The 16,494-nt window shown below is 39.1% G+C and overlaps 1 protein-coding gene across 1 annotated transcript in view; it reads right to left on the bottom strand.

Annotated features, from left to right (window-relative positions):
* otog (otogelin) overlaps positions 1-16,494 on the bottom strand; it is a 121,473-nt gene that overhangs the window by 48,364 nt on the left and 56,615 nt on the right. Inside the window, exons 22-25 of the mRNA XM_053617138.1 lie at positions 2,576-2,683; positions 2,235-2,373; positions 2,009-2,143; positions 74-217 (exon numbers count right to left, since the gene is read on the bottom strand). Of these exons, the coding sequence (XP_053473113.1) occupies positions 74-217; positions 2,009-2,143; positions 2,235-2,373; positions 2,576-2,683 (526 nt within the window). The remainder of the gene's footprint in view (positions 1-73; positions 218-2,008; positions 2,144-2,234; positions 2,374-2,575; positions 2,684-16,494) is intronic.

Below are 16,494 nucleotides of genomic sequence, written 5' to 3' on the forward strand. Positions count from 1 at the left end.
TTTGTGTGTTTGTGTGTGTCTATGTGTACCAATATGTGTGAGATATATATATATATATATATATATGAGTGACCTGCCACCGGGGTCCAGCTTGTATGTGGATGGTGGTTTTTCTGTCCCAGAGCACTGAAATCTCATGCTGTGTTAGATGGATAATGGTGAAGTAGCCCGCATTCAAGATATACACATTTTGTCTGTCAATTACGCTGGATGGATTCTGAAAAAAGGACACAAACACATTAACACTTGCAATCCCCTTAATTGCTAAAGGTAAAAAAAACTATTAAACTGACAAACATCAGAGAAAGAAAGACCTTGATCAAAATACTTACACTGAAGCTTCAGCAGCAGTACTTTCACATTATTTCAAATAATATGAAAAAATAAGTACACCCTATGGAAATGATTGGCTTTTTGACATACAATTTGCCATACAAGCAAGCATTTGATCATCTTTGAAACAGTGCCCATTAATAAAGCTGATACACTCTATCAAATGACACATAATACTGACATTTTGTAGTAATTTTAACATTTTAAATTAACAAAAATAAATAAATAAAAAATCAGCCACATGGAAACAGTAAGTACACCCCTACATTTATCACACCTTCTAATCCATAAAATTAGAATCAAGTGTTCACGATTTGGTGCCAGTGATTAGAACCTGCTTAGGGAGTGCAGGGTTTTTTTTTGACCTGCATAGGAGGCAGAGATAGAGTTGTTTGGCCATAGTAACAGCAGACATGTTTGGCACAGACCAAAGACAGTTTTTCAGGAGAAGCACCTCATACCAACTGTGAAGCACGGTAGGGCTGTGACAGTGGCCATGACAATCACATGAAGTGGCACGTGCAGTAGTGTCACATCACACGACACATTAATGTTTCTGCTTGAGTGGGCACTATGACAAGTACAAAGTACAATGTTTTGTATAGATGTGTAATATTATTAACAGTTGCAATATTACAACCCAAATTCCAATAAAGTTGGGACACTGTAAAATGTAAATAAAAACAGAATGCATAACCCATAAACCCATATGTTATTTACAATAGAACATAGAAAACATTTCAAATGTTTAAACTGAGGAAATGTACCATTTTAAGAAAAAAAAAAAAAGGTAATTTTGAATTTGATGGCTGCAACACGTCTCACATGAGCAAATCCACCAAGAACTGACTCATAAAGAAGAGCTGGAGGGTTATGGAATGGCCTAGTCAAAGCCTGGATTTGAATCCCATTGAAATCTTATGGAGGGATGTGAAACGGACAGCACACGCGAAAAAAAATACCCAAACTCAAACATCTTGCAACTAAAAAAATATTGCATGGAGGATTGGTCAAAAATTCTAGCAAGGCTATGTCAGAGACTGGTGGACAATTATGCAAAAAGCCTACAAGTAGGTAGTTATTTCTGCTAAAGTGGGCAGTACTAGCTTCTGAGGCCAAGGGTGAACATATGTTTTACACAGAAGAATATCACATCTATTGATTATTCTGTTGAATAAATGCTTAAAAAGCTTGTTCAAGTATATCAACTTTATTAGTAGGCACTTTTTCAAAGATGATCAAATGTTTGCTTGCCCAAATATGTCAAAAAAGCCAACAATTTCCATAGGGTGTACTTCAGAAATAGGATGTTATGAAAGTAATATAAAACATTTTTTTAATTTAACACACACAACCTTTTTTTTTTTTTTTTTTTTTTTTACACATACAACTTTTTGTCACCTTTATAACTGTTAGCAGAACAACTGTTAGAGGTATTCCTGCTAGATTATTCAGGTCAAACACATAATTTCTCTTGAATTACTGCATAATTAACTAGTTATTAGTAATTATAGTAATAATTAGTAGCCATTTATAACTGAAATTGGTAACAAATAATCAAAACCTCATCACGTGTACCACATTCTAGCATGAAGTGAGTGAATAATAAATGGTCAAATCTTGCAACATGTAATTTTTAAAACACAGGATAGAGTTCCATCGTCAGAAAACTCACAGGTTTGCCATCTTCATTGTCAAAAACAATGATGGACTGTCCAATGGAAATGAGAATGGATTTTCTGCAGATCACACCACTTTCAAAGCAATCCACATTCTCTGCTGTAACGCTCATTGTTACATCAGTTGAGCTCTGAAAAACACGCACATGCCACAAATAGAGTTTTCACACATCATCAATATGGGAAGAACATTTCTTGATAAAGTAGAGGCACATTTTATACCTTTAACAGGTAAACTTTACAGTCTCCAATGTAGTCAAATAGCAATCCATCAAATGTACGGTAATGTCGGTCTCCATACACAGTGCACATTGATGCACATGGACGGAAGTCACACTGGAATGAACCATGTTGACACACACTAACACACAACATGCACAGTTAGACACATGCAGTCTAATTTACAGAAGTTCTTTTTGAATGATAGGTTATCTGTAGTATTTCATTTGGATTATACAATGGTAAAATAATACTGTTGTCTACACTCTCCCTGCATATATCTGATGGAAGTTTGAACTTTATAAAGTTAGTGTGTAGGTCCTGTTTGCATGTTAGTGACTCACCAATGGTGGCAAGGTGAGGACACTCTATCCCCTGGGTAATACTCTTTACCCTTCCATAAACATGGGCATGCAATAGGCTCAAAACATTCATCTCCATGCTTTAAAAATCTAGAGGATGGATAAACACACACAATTATGCAATAGACACTCCACATCATATTGCAGACAGAGGACCAAGGAAAGGTTTGGATGTTCAGATGGGTGAGAGAAACAATGAAAGTGGTCACATGAAAAAACTGGTGCTCTGGTGATGCTCACCGTCTCCCCCAACCCCCATCCCCTCCCCTCAAACACACACACACACAAACACACACACAGAGAGAGGGAGAGAGAGAGAGAGAGAGAGCCATCACAAATCACTGTAGATAAAGATCTTTAATCTTGCACGCTGAATCATTTAGCATTTTCGCTGGTCTCAGGGCCCTAAATGAGACATGATAGTGAGAGTTCTAGTACAGAGTCCGTGAGCACTGTGTAAATCTAGACTTCTGATGGTAAGGTGCTAACAGCTCCCTTTTTCTGCCAGCCAGAATGCTAGATCACTTACAGTCTTCAAAGCACCCATCATAACCATGGATTACTTAATATTCTATATCACTGTCCCTCTTAAGCACTTTTTCTCACTCTCTTTACTTTGTTACAATACAGCAACATCTTAGACAAAACCAAAAGCCACTTATCCAATTAATTGGAATGCTCATTGATTGAATGTTGTATTTATTTTTTTGTTTTGTAGCTCAGAATATCAGATCTGATTTCTGATGATGTAGTCACTTTTCAGGTATATTATGAGCAGCAGTGAAACACCTTGATGCGATTACTGATTATTCTCTCATTTGAAGCACAAATAGATAATATTAGTAAGACAGCCTTTTTCATTTCAGAAACACTGCTCAGCTAAAATATATATGTGTATATGTGTGTGTATGTGTGTATATATATGTGTATATATATATATAATATATATGTCATTACAACATGCAAAAACTATTAGACTATTGTAATGCCCCGCTCTCAATATGTTCCAGTAGGTGCATAAGCTCCACTTTTGCTGTAATCACAATGACTGTGTGTAAGGAGTTACTATCAAAATTATGCACTTGTGCACTTACACATGGGCTGGACATATATTACAATAGATTGAACAATATAATACATATATTGAACATATATTAAACACATAAATGCCACTATTAATTAATTATTGGCATTATCCCTCTAAAGTCCAGCTTTAAAGTACAGCTCAGTTTAGCTGTGATAAAATAGCCTACCTCCTGAGCACAAATTACAATTTCATGACCTCTGTTTAATATATATTGCCATTTTAGTATGTCATGCCATCTTCTCATTCATACATCAGCATATTAGCCTTCTGATATTTATCATTTTCGTCTGCTTTTATCTTACATCTTAATACATACAGTACATTTATCAACCAAGAAAGGAAGGTGAGCTTCAGTCCACATTTGGCAAGTGTTTGTGTTTAAAGATTGTAGTCTGGATGCTATTAAAAAAAACGCTATCAAATATGGCCCTCATACTTAACATCCTTTCAACACACTTAGTATCGTTTGACTTTTCTTTTCACAATTGTATACCACAATTTACACATTCCCAATTTCCACAGGGATAAAAGCCTCAGTCTTCCACATGATATTGTGACATTGTACCTGGAAAAAATAAAGCAAACACATTTGCTGTTCGCCAAAAGGCATGTGGGAGACTCCAGAAACATATGGAAGAAAGTACTCTGGTCAGAGCAGACTAAAACTGAGCTTTTTGGCCATCAAGGAAAATGTCTGGTGCAAACCCAACACCTCCAATCACCCTGACAACACCATCAGTTGTTTTTCATCAGCAGGGGCTGGGAAACTGGTCAGAATTGAAGGAATGATGGATGGCGTTAAATACAGGGGAATTTTTGAGGGAAACCTGTTTCAGTCTTCCAGAGATTTGAGACTGGGACAGAGGTTCACCTTCCAGCAGGACAATGACCCGAAGCATACTGCTAAAGCAACACTCGAGTGGTTTAAGGGGAAACATTTAAATGTCTTGGAATGGCCTAGACAAAACCCAGACCTCAATCCAATTGAGAATCTGTGTTATAACTTAAAGATTGCTGTACACCAGCAGAACCCATCCAGCTTCAAGGAGCTGTAGCAGCTTTGCCTTGAAGAATGGGCAAAAATCCCAGTGGCTAGATGTGCCAAGCTTATAGAGACTTTTGTTTTTTGTTTTTCTTGTTTGTTTCACAATAAAAAATATTTTTGCATCTTCAAAGTGTTAGTTGTGTTGTAAAAATCAAATGATACAAAGCCCCCAAAATGACATTTTAATTCCAGGTTGTAAGGCAACAAAATAGAAAAAATGCGGGGATGAGGAGGGGTGAATACTTTCGCATGGCACTGTATTTTTATACTGCCATTCCTCACGTGTACACCTAATGCCAAGAACTACAACAGAAACCAAAACAATGAAACATTAATTGCTTATTAAAAAAAAAATGTTAAATAGAATGTAACTCAGCTAATGTATTCAGTATTTAAACATATTTACATATTCACTTGTCTGTCAATCACCTTTCCATTTATTGCACTTGTAAGTAATGAAGATTAGATTAGTAGAGGTGATGTCCATTTTATTTAACGGTTTTAAATTCATTTTACATGCTTGTTTGTTTTCATTTTAGAACTATTTTTTTATTACATTTTGTTGATCAGGTTTTGTTGAATATAACTTTGAAGTTATGTTTACTATATTTTCATCAATAGGGAAATTAGTTTGGCTGCTCAGTTCTGTAACTTGCAAAATAATATTAAAAACCAAAACAAAAAATAATTGCAATAAAATTGTGGATTGTGATCCAGCCTAAAAAAATCATTATATGATATTTTTGTCAGATCATTCAACCCTAGAGTGGATGGAAAGCCTACAAACATGGCTGCTAAGGATTACTACAACACCAAGCCCTTCTCATGTTCAGACTCACCTGATTAATGATTACTCATACCTGGACTCAAACACCTTCACTACCACGTTCACAGTTAAAAAGACTGTCAGTGTTTCATTCACAGTGAAGTATATGTTCTGTGTCACTGTGCCGGTCATTACCAAGCTTAGTTATTATGCACTGCATAAATTGCTTGTTTTACTATTCAGTTTTATATAGCCTTTTAGATTTAAAATAGAATGAAAATTATATGGGTAGCTGTATATAACTGTAAATATCATAATAATGCACATGGGGGAGGGGATGGGGCTAGCAAGTTTGACTTTCACCTTAGGCTTCCCTGATGCTTCCCCCCGCTGTGTAGGATAAGTGGTACAGAAAATGGATGGATAATAATGCACATATTCTAATATGTCGACAATTAAAACATGCAGAGGACAGCAGTAGAGTCAACAGATTCAACAGTGTGATTGATGTTAAGAGAGGCTCATTACATGTAGTAGAATTTGGCAATAGGTGATTCAAAGGAAATCTGATTGCAGCCAAGTAATGAATAATGTAATTAAGTACTGAATAATCATTGTAATGAGTCTTTATCTTCATAATAATGTATAAATCATAGTACCTGCTATAGACTTACCCGAATAGCAAATCCACCTACTGATATCTAAAACTACATTAAATGATACATATAAAGCCTTTAATATTGACCCTATTGATGTAATGAAAATGTGATAATTTGGTGAGACAGGCAATAGGAATGTATTTGAGCAGCTTATCAGTCATTTGATCCAGCTATGCACCTGTGTGTGTGTGTGTGTGTGTGTGTGTGTGTGTGTGTGAGAGAGAGAGAGAGAGAGAGAGAGAGAGTGAATGGGTGAATGAGAACCAGTGTAAAGTACTTTGGAACCGCTAAGTTTAAAAAAATGCTATAGAAGTGCAGACCATTTACCATTACTGTTGGGAAATAATGAGAAAGGCACATGCGCCAAATGCGTCCCACTGCCTCTTTTAATTCAGCTTGTGCAAACTTCCAAAAAATCATACTGAAACATCCCATAGTACTACTTAGCATATTCACACTAAACCAGTAATACTTAGAATTCACAGCAGACCTGTGGCTATGCTACCTCCGACATTCTACACAAGTCACTGTACAGCACATATAGGCTCATATCTCACAGTGCTGAAACAAAGGTTAAAATCATTTGCTTTGCTTCAGTGTTTAACTCAACATCATGAAATGTATAACTGATCTCTGAGACAAAAATGTTGAAAGACAAATTTGATGGAGCACGAGGGTGAGAGACGAGAGAGTAAGAAGTACACTCACTGTGCACATTATTAGGAACACCTGTAAACCTACTCATTCATGCAATTATCTAATCAGCCAATCGTATGGCAGCAATGCAATGCATAAAATCCTGCAGATACGGGCCAGCAGCTTCAGGCAATGTTCACATCAACCATCAGAATGGGGTAAAATGTACGCAGAGCGTCTCTAAGACGGACTGTGTTCACAGAAACACTGTGAGCCAAAAAGTGATATTTCAACCCATGCTTCAAGATTTATCAGGTTATCTACATGGAGGTAGAAAGAATTAAAATCATTCACTTACCTCCAGGAAACTATTAAGTTCTTGTCTGATACTAGGATTTGGACCCAAGAAGAAGTTCACACAAACAGTGGCAATTTCCACAAAACCAATATGGATGCCCACAGAGTGAAGGAACCCCTTCTATGCTTCCTCACGTACTGAGTTCACATTACGACACATTGCCTATTATTTAACTTTGCATTGAGGGTGAATCCTACCCTTTCATGATTGACACGGGTGCCACTTACAACTCATTGGTCTACAGTTTGAAGGGAAAGTATCAAGCTCTAGTATTTACTCTGTGGGAATAAATGTGGTTCCTGTCAGCTGTACAAAAATACACTCCCTATATGTAAAATCTCCTAATGATTCTGATATGTTTTATCACAAATTCGACCTCATTCCGTCTTCCACTTTAAACCTACTAGGTCGAGATTTAATGTTTAAACTGAAGTGTTCTCTTAAAATGCATGATGATAGATTCACTCTGCTAGCTCCATCTAATCCTTGTTTTTCTTCTGTCTGCCATGTGGGTCATGACGAGCCCGACATTGGCTGCACGGAGCATCCGCTGCCTGAAGCATTAGAGGCAGTGCCTAAAATGTTATGGGAAAAGCATACTAATGAAGTACGCCTCATTCAGGTAACCCCTTATGCTGCAAACCTCAAAACCACTCGTCCTGTCTATTGTAAGCAGTATCCTTTATCTGCAGAAAATGATTTAGGCATAAAGCCGGTGATTTATTCTTTACTCGCAGAGGGTGTGGTTGTACAGTATCTACCTACAACACACCTGTTAACCCTGTATGCAAGCCAAATGGAAAAGGATGGTGTTTTACTCAGGACCTTAGGACCAAATTAATGATCCAGTAATTCCAATAAACCCTCTTGTACCTGACGTGGCTTCTATTCCCACCGCCATTCCTCACTCACACATTTCAAGGTAGTTAATTTATGTAGTTCCTTTTTCAGTGTTCCTCTATCTGAGCAGACAAAGTCTAACTTTGCTTTCTCTTTCAGAAATCAACAATACACTTAGGGTTTTACTGACTCCCCTGCTGTGTTTTCGTCTGTGGAACGTTAGGCATTATCTTATCTCATTTTACCAGAGGGTTGCTGCCTTATTCAGTACACGGATGACATCATTTTATCAGCTGAAGGACTTGAGCTCTGCACAGAGGGCTCTCTAAAACTCTTGACCCACCTGGCTCAGTGTCAAGGCCTCCTTAACTAAACTTCAGCTCTGTCAGACACCAATATCTAGTCTTCCATATCTCTCAGGGACCGTGCCGCCTAACCAGCGACCGTGTGCACACTATTGATGATGTCACACCTCCTGACAGACAATGAGGTATGCTGAGTTTTCTGGGACTTATAAACTACTGTCATGAGTTCATTCCTGACTGCTCACACCATGACAAAATTCTCAGACACTGATGTCCCTGGAACTCTCCACAGAACATTGAATGGACTAAGGAGATGATGAACTATTTCTGCTATCTAAAACAGGCATTAAGCTCAGCTCTAGTGCTTGGAATTCCAGTCTATTCATCCCCGTTCCACCTGTATGTTTAACTCAAGAAATCCAAACATTAAAGTCCGTAAATAAAGTTATGTGTAATAAAGAGGAATGACACGGGCAAAAAGTATTGAACACACTAACTGAAATGTATTTAATACTTAGTGGAGAAGCCTTTGTTTGTAATGACGCTTCAAGACGCTTCCCGTATGAAGAAATTAATAGGCCGCAGTATTCAGGTGTGATTTTGGTCCATTCTTCTAAACATATCGTCTTTAAATCTTGTTCAGTTGGATTCGAGTCAGGTGATTGACTGGGACATTCTAACACCTTGATTTATTTTCTCTGAAATCAGTTGAGAGTTTCCTTTGCTGTATGTTTTGGATCGTTGTCCTGCTGGAAGTCCACCCATGTCTCATCTTCATCATCCTGGTGGATGGCAGCAGATTCTTCTCAAGAGTCTCCCCATAAAGGGCTCCATTCATTGTTCCTTCAATTATATGAAGTCTGCCAGTACCATGTGATGAAAAACAGCCCCACACCATGATGCTTCCACCTCCAAACTTCACTGTTGGTATAGTGTTTTTAGGGTGATGTGCAGTGACATTTCTTCTCCAAACATAGTGTGTAGTATGACAGACAAAAAGTTCAATTTTGCTCTCGTCTGACCAGACTACTCTCTCCCAGTATTTCATAGGCTTGTCCAAATGAGTTGTAGCAAACTTTAAACCAGCTTCGACATGCCTTTTCTTTAGTAATGGAGTCTTGCGGGGTGAGCGTGAGCAGTGGAGTGCATTGCCTATTGTTTTCTCTGTGACGATGGCACCTGCTGCCTCCAAGTGTTTCTGGAGCTCTTTCCGAGTGGTCCTTGGCTCTTGGGCTACTCTTCTGACTATTCTTCTGACTCCCTGGTCAGAAATCTTGTGAGGAGCTCCTGTGCGTGGCCGGTTGATGACGGAGTGATATTGCTTCCACTTCTGGATAATGGCCCCAATGGTGCTTACTGGAAGATTCAGAAGGTTTGAAATACGTCTGTATCCGATTCCATCAATATGTTTCACAACAATAAGGTTGTAAAGGTCTTCGGAGAGCTCTTTGCTTTTACCCATCACGAGATGTTTCTTGTGTGGCACCTTGGTAACAAAAAGCCTTTTTATAGACCATCAATTTATTACCCATCCGATATTAATTTACACAGATAGGGGGTATAAATACTTTCTAACTACTTATGGATTTCAGCTGGTTCCTTGCCTTACCTTGGAGAACTGCTTTTTCTTAGTGTGTTCAATACTTTTTTCCCGTGTCATTCCACTTTATTGCACATAACTTTATTCATGGACTTTAATGTTGTGAATTCTTTATATGCGTGGATTTATTGAGTTAATACCGATGTCTGGTGAAAACTTCATGTGAATAAGCTCATTGGAAATATATTTACTGAAAAACTTATTTCCCCGACTGTATGTCTGGCTATTCAAGGGCTGTTGCTGCGTTCGCTCTCATGGTCACTGACGCTGAAAAACTGGTTCTTTCATACCCACTCACATTGCACACATCTCATCAGGTCTTATCTATCCTGAATAACATTGAGACACAACACATGACCGACCCAGTGTAGATCAGGATATGAAGCTTCTGAATCTTTTGTGCTACATACTACCTCACCATTAAATCTGCAACTACTGCTAACAGCCATGCAGTCTTGCTTCACAGGATTTTGCGTGCCTGCTCGGAGGAGCCTGCACCTGAAGCTTGGTTGGAACATGACTGTTTGGACTTCATACATGACTCCTCGTCACTCCGCTCTACTCTGTTAGAGCATCCCCTGGATGGAGGGGAGGAAATACATGTTGATGGATCGTGTTCTAAAACTAGTAACTCAACATTTTTATGTGGCTACTCTGTCTGTTCATTACCAAATATTGTTCATGAGGCTCACTCTATCCCCTTTAATTCTGCTCAGGCTGCAACTTGTGGCTTTCATGCATGCTTGCTATCTCTTTAAGGGTAAAACTGTTACTATTTACACTGATTTGCATTATGCTTTTGGCGTCGCACATGATTTTGGTAAGATATGGCATACTTGTGGTTTTCATGCTGCTGATGGTAAGCCCATATCGCATGCCATGCTCGTTTCTGATCTTTTAGAAGCCTCGCTTTTACCTGACAGGCTTGCTGTTGTTAAGGTTAAATGTCATGACTCCTCTAACACAGAACAGGCCCGTGGAAATTCACTCGCTGATGAAGTAGATAGGCGGGCCTTGAAAGAGGGCTCCCCCAGCCCCTTTGTCCACAATAATGTTTCCATTTTTCATGTTTTTGCAATCTCTGACTCCTTGTGACATTGATGATGTTTTTTTTACAGACACAGGCCTCTCCAGACGACCTCATGTTGTGGTCCTTGGAAGGTTGTTCCCCATCACCCTCTGATGGTTTAATATGCTGCCTTGATGGCCGTCTTGCTCTTCCGTCATCTGTCCTTCCATTCCTCGTGTGCCATTTTCAGTGTTTCTCATGTAGCACAAAGGCACTACAAATTGACTTCCCACACATGCCAGCTATCAGAGGCCTCAAATATCTTCTATTTATCGTGGATAACTTCTCTAAATGGGTCTTGGAAAGAAGCCTTTCCATGCTCAAAGACAATTGCCAATACCATCATTAAAATTCTCGCAAAAGAAATAATCCCACGGTACAGTAACCCCCAAAACTGTCCCCCAAACAAAATCCCACCAACTGTGCAGGAAATGTATGCTTGAGATACAACTATATTTAGCTTATGACATTTATTTTCCAAGAAAAAGTATCCTTCGAACACTTACAGTATCTCCCATGCTATCTCAATTGCATTTGGCTCATTTAGTACACGACTGCGTGGTATTTAGTCTACTCTGCGGACTCATGCATTGACAATTGTATGACCCATTTTACGGATGGTTAATTTTATATTGATATTTTCTTTCCAGATAGACTGAGCAATACAAACTATATTTCACTGTTAAAACTTAGTAGTATTTTATGACCGCCCCTTCGTCTTGTTTTGATGTCCTTCAGGGGGGATCAAGCCATATTTAGAGGGGTCAAACGCCCCCAAACCCCCATGTAATTCGCACCTTGACAGTAACGAAGGAACGCCACTGAATGTATGGAATGTACATTTCTGTGATTAACTTGAGTAAAAGTATGGACAGTTAAACCTACTCTTAAAAGTAATTTTTTTTTCCAAAAATTACTCAAGTGAATGTAACGAAGTAAATATTCTTCTCTGTCCCCCTCCTCCCCCTTCCCCTACCTCTCTCACTGCAGATGACTTCGCCACTTTCTTTTCCAACAAGGTTACATCAATCAGGAACCAGTTCTCAACCCAGACACGCATAGACCGGCTCCTCCTCCATGTAACTCTCAACTGACTTCCTTCTCTCTCCTCTCAGAGACCGATGTCTCTAAACTCCTCCTCTCTAGCCATCCCACAACCTGTCCTCTTGATCCTCTATTCATCCTCACCTTCTTCAGTCCATCTCTCCCACACTATTACCTGCACTTACACACATCTTTAACACATCCCTCTCTACTGGCACATACCCTACCCCATTTAAGCAGGCCTGGGTTACCCCACTGCTTAAAAAACCATCACTTAATCCTGCTGTGGTTGACAACTACAGACCTGTTTCCCTCCTCCCTTTTCTTTCCAAAACCCCTGAAAGAGCTGTTTTTAATCACCTCTCCAATTTTCTCACACAGAACAACCTCCTGGACACCAAGCAGTCTGGCTTCAAGAGCAATCACTCCACGGAGACTGCTCTGCTTTCAGTCAGAAAGCTTTACGACTAGCAAGAGCAACCTCTAGATCATCTGTCCTCATCCTACTCAACCTCTCTGTTGCTTTCAACACTGTGAACCATCAGATCCTCCTGTCAACTCTCTCCAGCCTGGGCATCATTGGAACGGTTCTGCGCTGGATTTAATCATACCTCTCAGACAGATCCTTCAAGGTACTGTGGAGGGGAGGTATTCCTGAACCTCAGCAACTCACAACTGGGGTTCCTCAGGGGTCAGTTCTGGGTCCACTGCTCTTTTCTATCTACATTACATCTCTGGAGCAGGTGATGGAGTCTCATAGCTTCTCATATCATTGCTATGCTGATGACACCCAGCTCTATTTGTCCTTCCAGCCTGACGATCCATCCATCTCTGCACGAATCTCTGCTTGCCTGTCGGACATCTCGATCTGGATGAGGGAACACCACCTTAAACTCAACCTGGCAAAATCTGAGCTTCTCGTCATCCCAGCCTGTCCCTCAATCAACCACAACCTCACTGTACAGCTCGGCTCAACCACACTCAAGCCAACCAGGACGGCCAGGAACCTTGGGGTGATTCTTGATGACAGCTTGACCTTTACAGACCACATCTCAACAACTGTACGGTCCTGTAAGTTCACTCTGTACAACATCAAGAGAATTAGATCCTATCTCACTGAACAGGCTACACAGCTACTAGTCCAGGCTCTTGTCATCTCAAAACTGGACTACTGCAACTCACTACTCTCAGGCCTCCCAGGAGCTCCATCAAACCCCTTCAAATGATTCAGAATGTAGCAGCACTCCTCGTGTTCAACCAGCCCAAGAGAACCCATGTCACACCCCTCTTCATCTCCCTCCACTGGCTTCCTGTAGCCGTCCGCATCAAATTCAAGGCCTTGATGCTCACATACAAGACCTCAAGGTCTTGCAAGAGTAGGTTTAACTGTCCATACTTATACTCTTACTCAAGTTAATCACAGAGAGTTACCTCAACTCTCTCCTGAAGGCTTACGTTCCCTCACACAATCTGCAATCAATTAACGACCGACGCTTAGTAGTACCTACTCAGCGTGGCTCGAGATCCCTTTCTACAACCTTCACACTATCTGTCCCTCAGTGGTGGAATGAACTTCCAACCTCAATCAGGTCGGCAGAATCTGTCTCTATCTTCAAAAAACAGCTAAAGACCCACCTCTTCCGTGAACACCTAACCAACCCCTAAAAAATAATAATAATTTAAAAAACCAAAAAAAAAAAAAACAACTCAACTTACTCTGTGCACTTTGCTTCTTCTAGAACTCAATTAATAGATCTTGTATGGTAGCACTACTTGTATTGTTCTCTGCTTGAAATATCACTTTTCTTGTATTTCCTCTTTTGTAAGTCACTTTGGATAAAAGCGTCTGCTAAGAATAAATGTAAATGCAGCGTGTTACTACCCACCTCTGCTTGCTTGCATGTGAAGTAGCTTTGGACTACAGTATCATGATGAATAGTGCTCTTTGGGTGTGTAACCAGACACACCCAAAGGGACTTCCACCCCACTGACATACTAGAGCAAACACAGTTTTCCACTGATCAACATTTAATTATAAGAGCATTTGTCCAGTTTTTTATTGAAAAAAAAGAAGAGGAAACAATTAAAAATGTCATTCCTAACAGGTAATGGAATATGTAGATCATAAGAATTTTAAGAGAAACCTAACTTGCTGATTTGTTGCTGTCAAGATGTCCTAACAAACCTTTCTCTTTTGAGTCAGTTTCAGAAAAATAATCATTGTAGTGGTTCTGGGAGCTTCTTTAATGATACTCCCTGATAATAATTCAATATATTATTATGGTTTTGGAAAAACAAACACAATTCTCAATCCTAAAATCAACTAGATCAAATCATCAGACAGTGCTTTTACAACCTCAGTTTTTAGTATTAGAAACATCAAATTATAAGATTGATCATGTTCCAGGCCAATTAGTATCATCATGCAGTCTAAATTTGACAATCCACTCCTGTGCAGGTTTGGTAAAACAATCTGTTACCATCTCATGAGTTCTGTTTTTGTTATAAAGGGCCATTCTGATATTTTTGCTCCAAATGAGTCCAGACGCCAAGCAGCCAACGTGCAAGAACACCCATGACAGAACTCCGCCTAAAGATTCCATTCCCATAGTGTCACTGGGGTAAGTTTCCATTGAAAGGTCAAAAAGTCAAAAGTAGATGAATCTACTCCCACACATAAGAGCCATCTTAAATATCAGAGTCTTTCCACACTTCCCTGCCTCCCGTGTGCGTATTCTTTCTCCACATAAGTGATGAATATTCAGCGGCATTTCTGTCTTTCATAAAATGTTCTTTTACAATTGGATTCAGCACTTCTAGAGTTTTGGCTTCTTTTGACTGTTTCAGCATTCTTTGTGTAAGCAACATAGCTAAATAAACCAATTTATCTGAAAATTTAAAATGGTTAAAATAGTGAATCAATTGTAAATAGATTTGCAGCCTTCTTATCACAGCTCAGGATGGCTTTCAGTTGTTAAGCACATGTTGTGGCACTTAACCTCATTGTGCTGGTCTAGACATCGTCATTAAACATATCAAGTGACAAAAATCTACTGGCAAAGCAGGAGTCAGGCACTCTTGGCTGGGAATCTGATGCACAGTATGAGAAGAAAGTGTTGAAATGAACTCATTTAACCGTCAGTATAAAAACCTTCCCAGCAAAGTAAGGGAACAAATGCTCTCTTTCTAAAACAGTAAGGTAGCTTGTATTATTTTTGTCATTATACCAATGAATGCTGCCTCCATCATAACCAGTGCTACTTTTTAAGTGATAAACAAGTAAGCTGAGAGATTTCACATCAACATTCATTTCGAGCTAGAATACAAACTTAAATTGGAAATTTGGAGAAGAATGTCAGGGGGACTCATTTTCTCATTTAAATTCTTTGGTCTGTTCCATTATTTTTGAAAGTTGTGTTTGGAAGGTGTCACAAGTATGCTTTGTCTGGAAGGTGTTACATCACAAGCATCCTTGATGGAATAGTAAATTTACACAATGTTTCCACTTATTTCAAATGATCAGCCATAAGCATTGCACACTCATGGCATTTTTCAGACCAGCAGCTTCATGAGGGAACTTTATCCATTGTCTTGTTGGCTACTTATCCTTCTTCTTTAGGAAAACTTAATTTTAAGTAAAAACTTCTTTAAAAAAACAACTGTTGATTCAGAAATACATTTATTCTGAATCAGTATTTTTTATTTTAATTTCGTTTTAGTTCATATACACACACCTGCCACTTTATTAGGAACCTGCTCATTTATGCAATCATCCAACCAGCCAATCATGTGGCTGCAGCATAAAATAATGCAGATATAGCTAAGGAGCTTTGGTTAACGTTCACATCAAAGATCAGAATGGGGAAAATGTGATCTCAGTGACTTTGACCATGGCATGGATTTCGGTGCCAGATGGGCTGGTTTCATATTTTAATTTCATAAACTGCTGATCTCCTGGTATTTTCACACACAACTATTTCACACAAAGGTTAAAACAACAACAAAAACCAGCAGCTGTTCTTCTGGCAAACACACCTTGTTAATGAGATCAGTTGAGGATGGCCAGACTGGTTCATGTTTACGGGAAAGCTATGGTAAATCACAACCACTATTTACATCCTTGGTATACAGAATCTCAGAACACACACGTCAAACCTTTTTAAACATGTCAAATAAATCTGTAGCAATTATGTGATGCAAACACATCAACACGGACCAGATTACATAAAGGAATGTTTCCAATACTTTATGATATCCATGCCATGAGCAAATGTTCATGAGTCTATTCTGACAGCAAAGAGGGGTCCTAGCCTGCATTAATATGGTGTTCCTAATAAAGTTGCCAGTGAGTTGCCATATGCGATATGGCATATATTTTACAAGTCTCTGAAAATGTACTGGAGGGACTGAACCCAAGTCTTCCAAAATATATTCCCTCAATTGGGGTTTTCATGGTGAACAGTGCTGACACACTGGTCCAAAATTTCTGATA

The sequence above is a fragment of the Ictalurus furcatus genome, chromosome 27 (genome assembly GCF_023375685.1).
Source record: "Ictalurus furcatus strain D&B chromosome 27, Billie_1.0, whole genome shotgun sequence".
Lineage (NCBI taxonomy): Eukaryota > Metazoa > Chordata > Actinopteri > Siluriformes > Ictaluridae > Ictalurus > Ictalurus furcatus.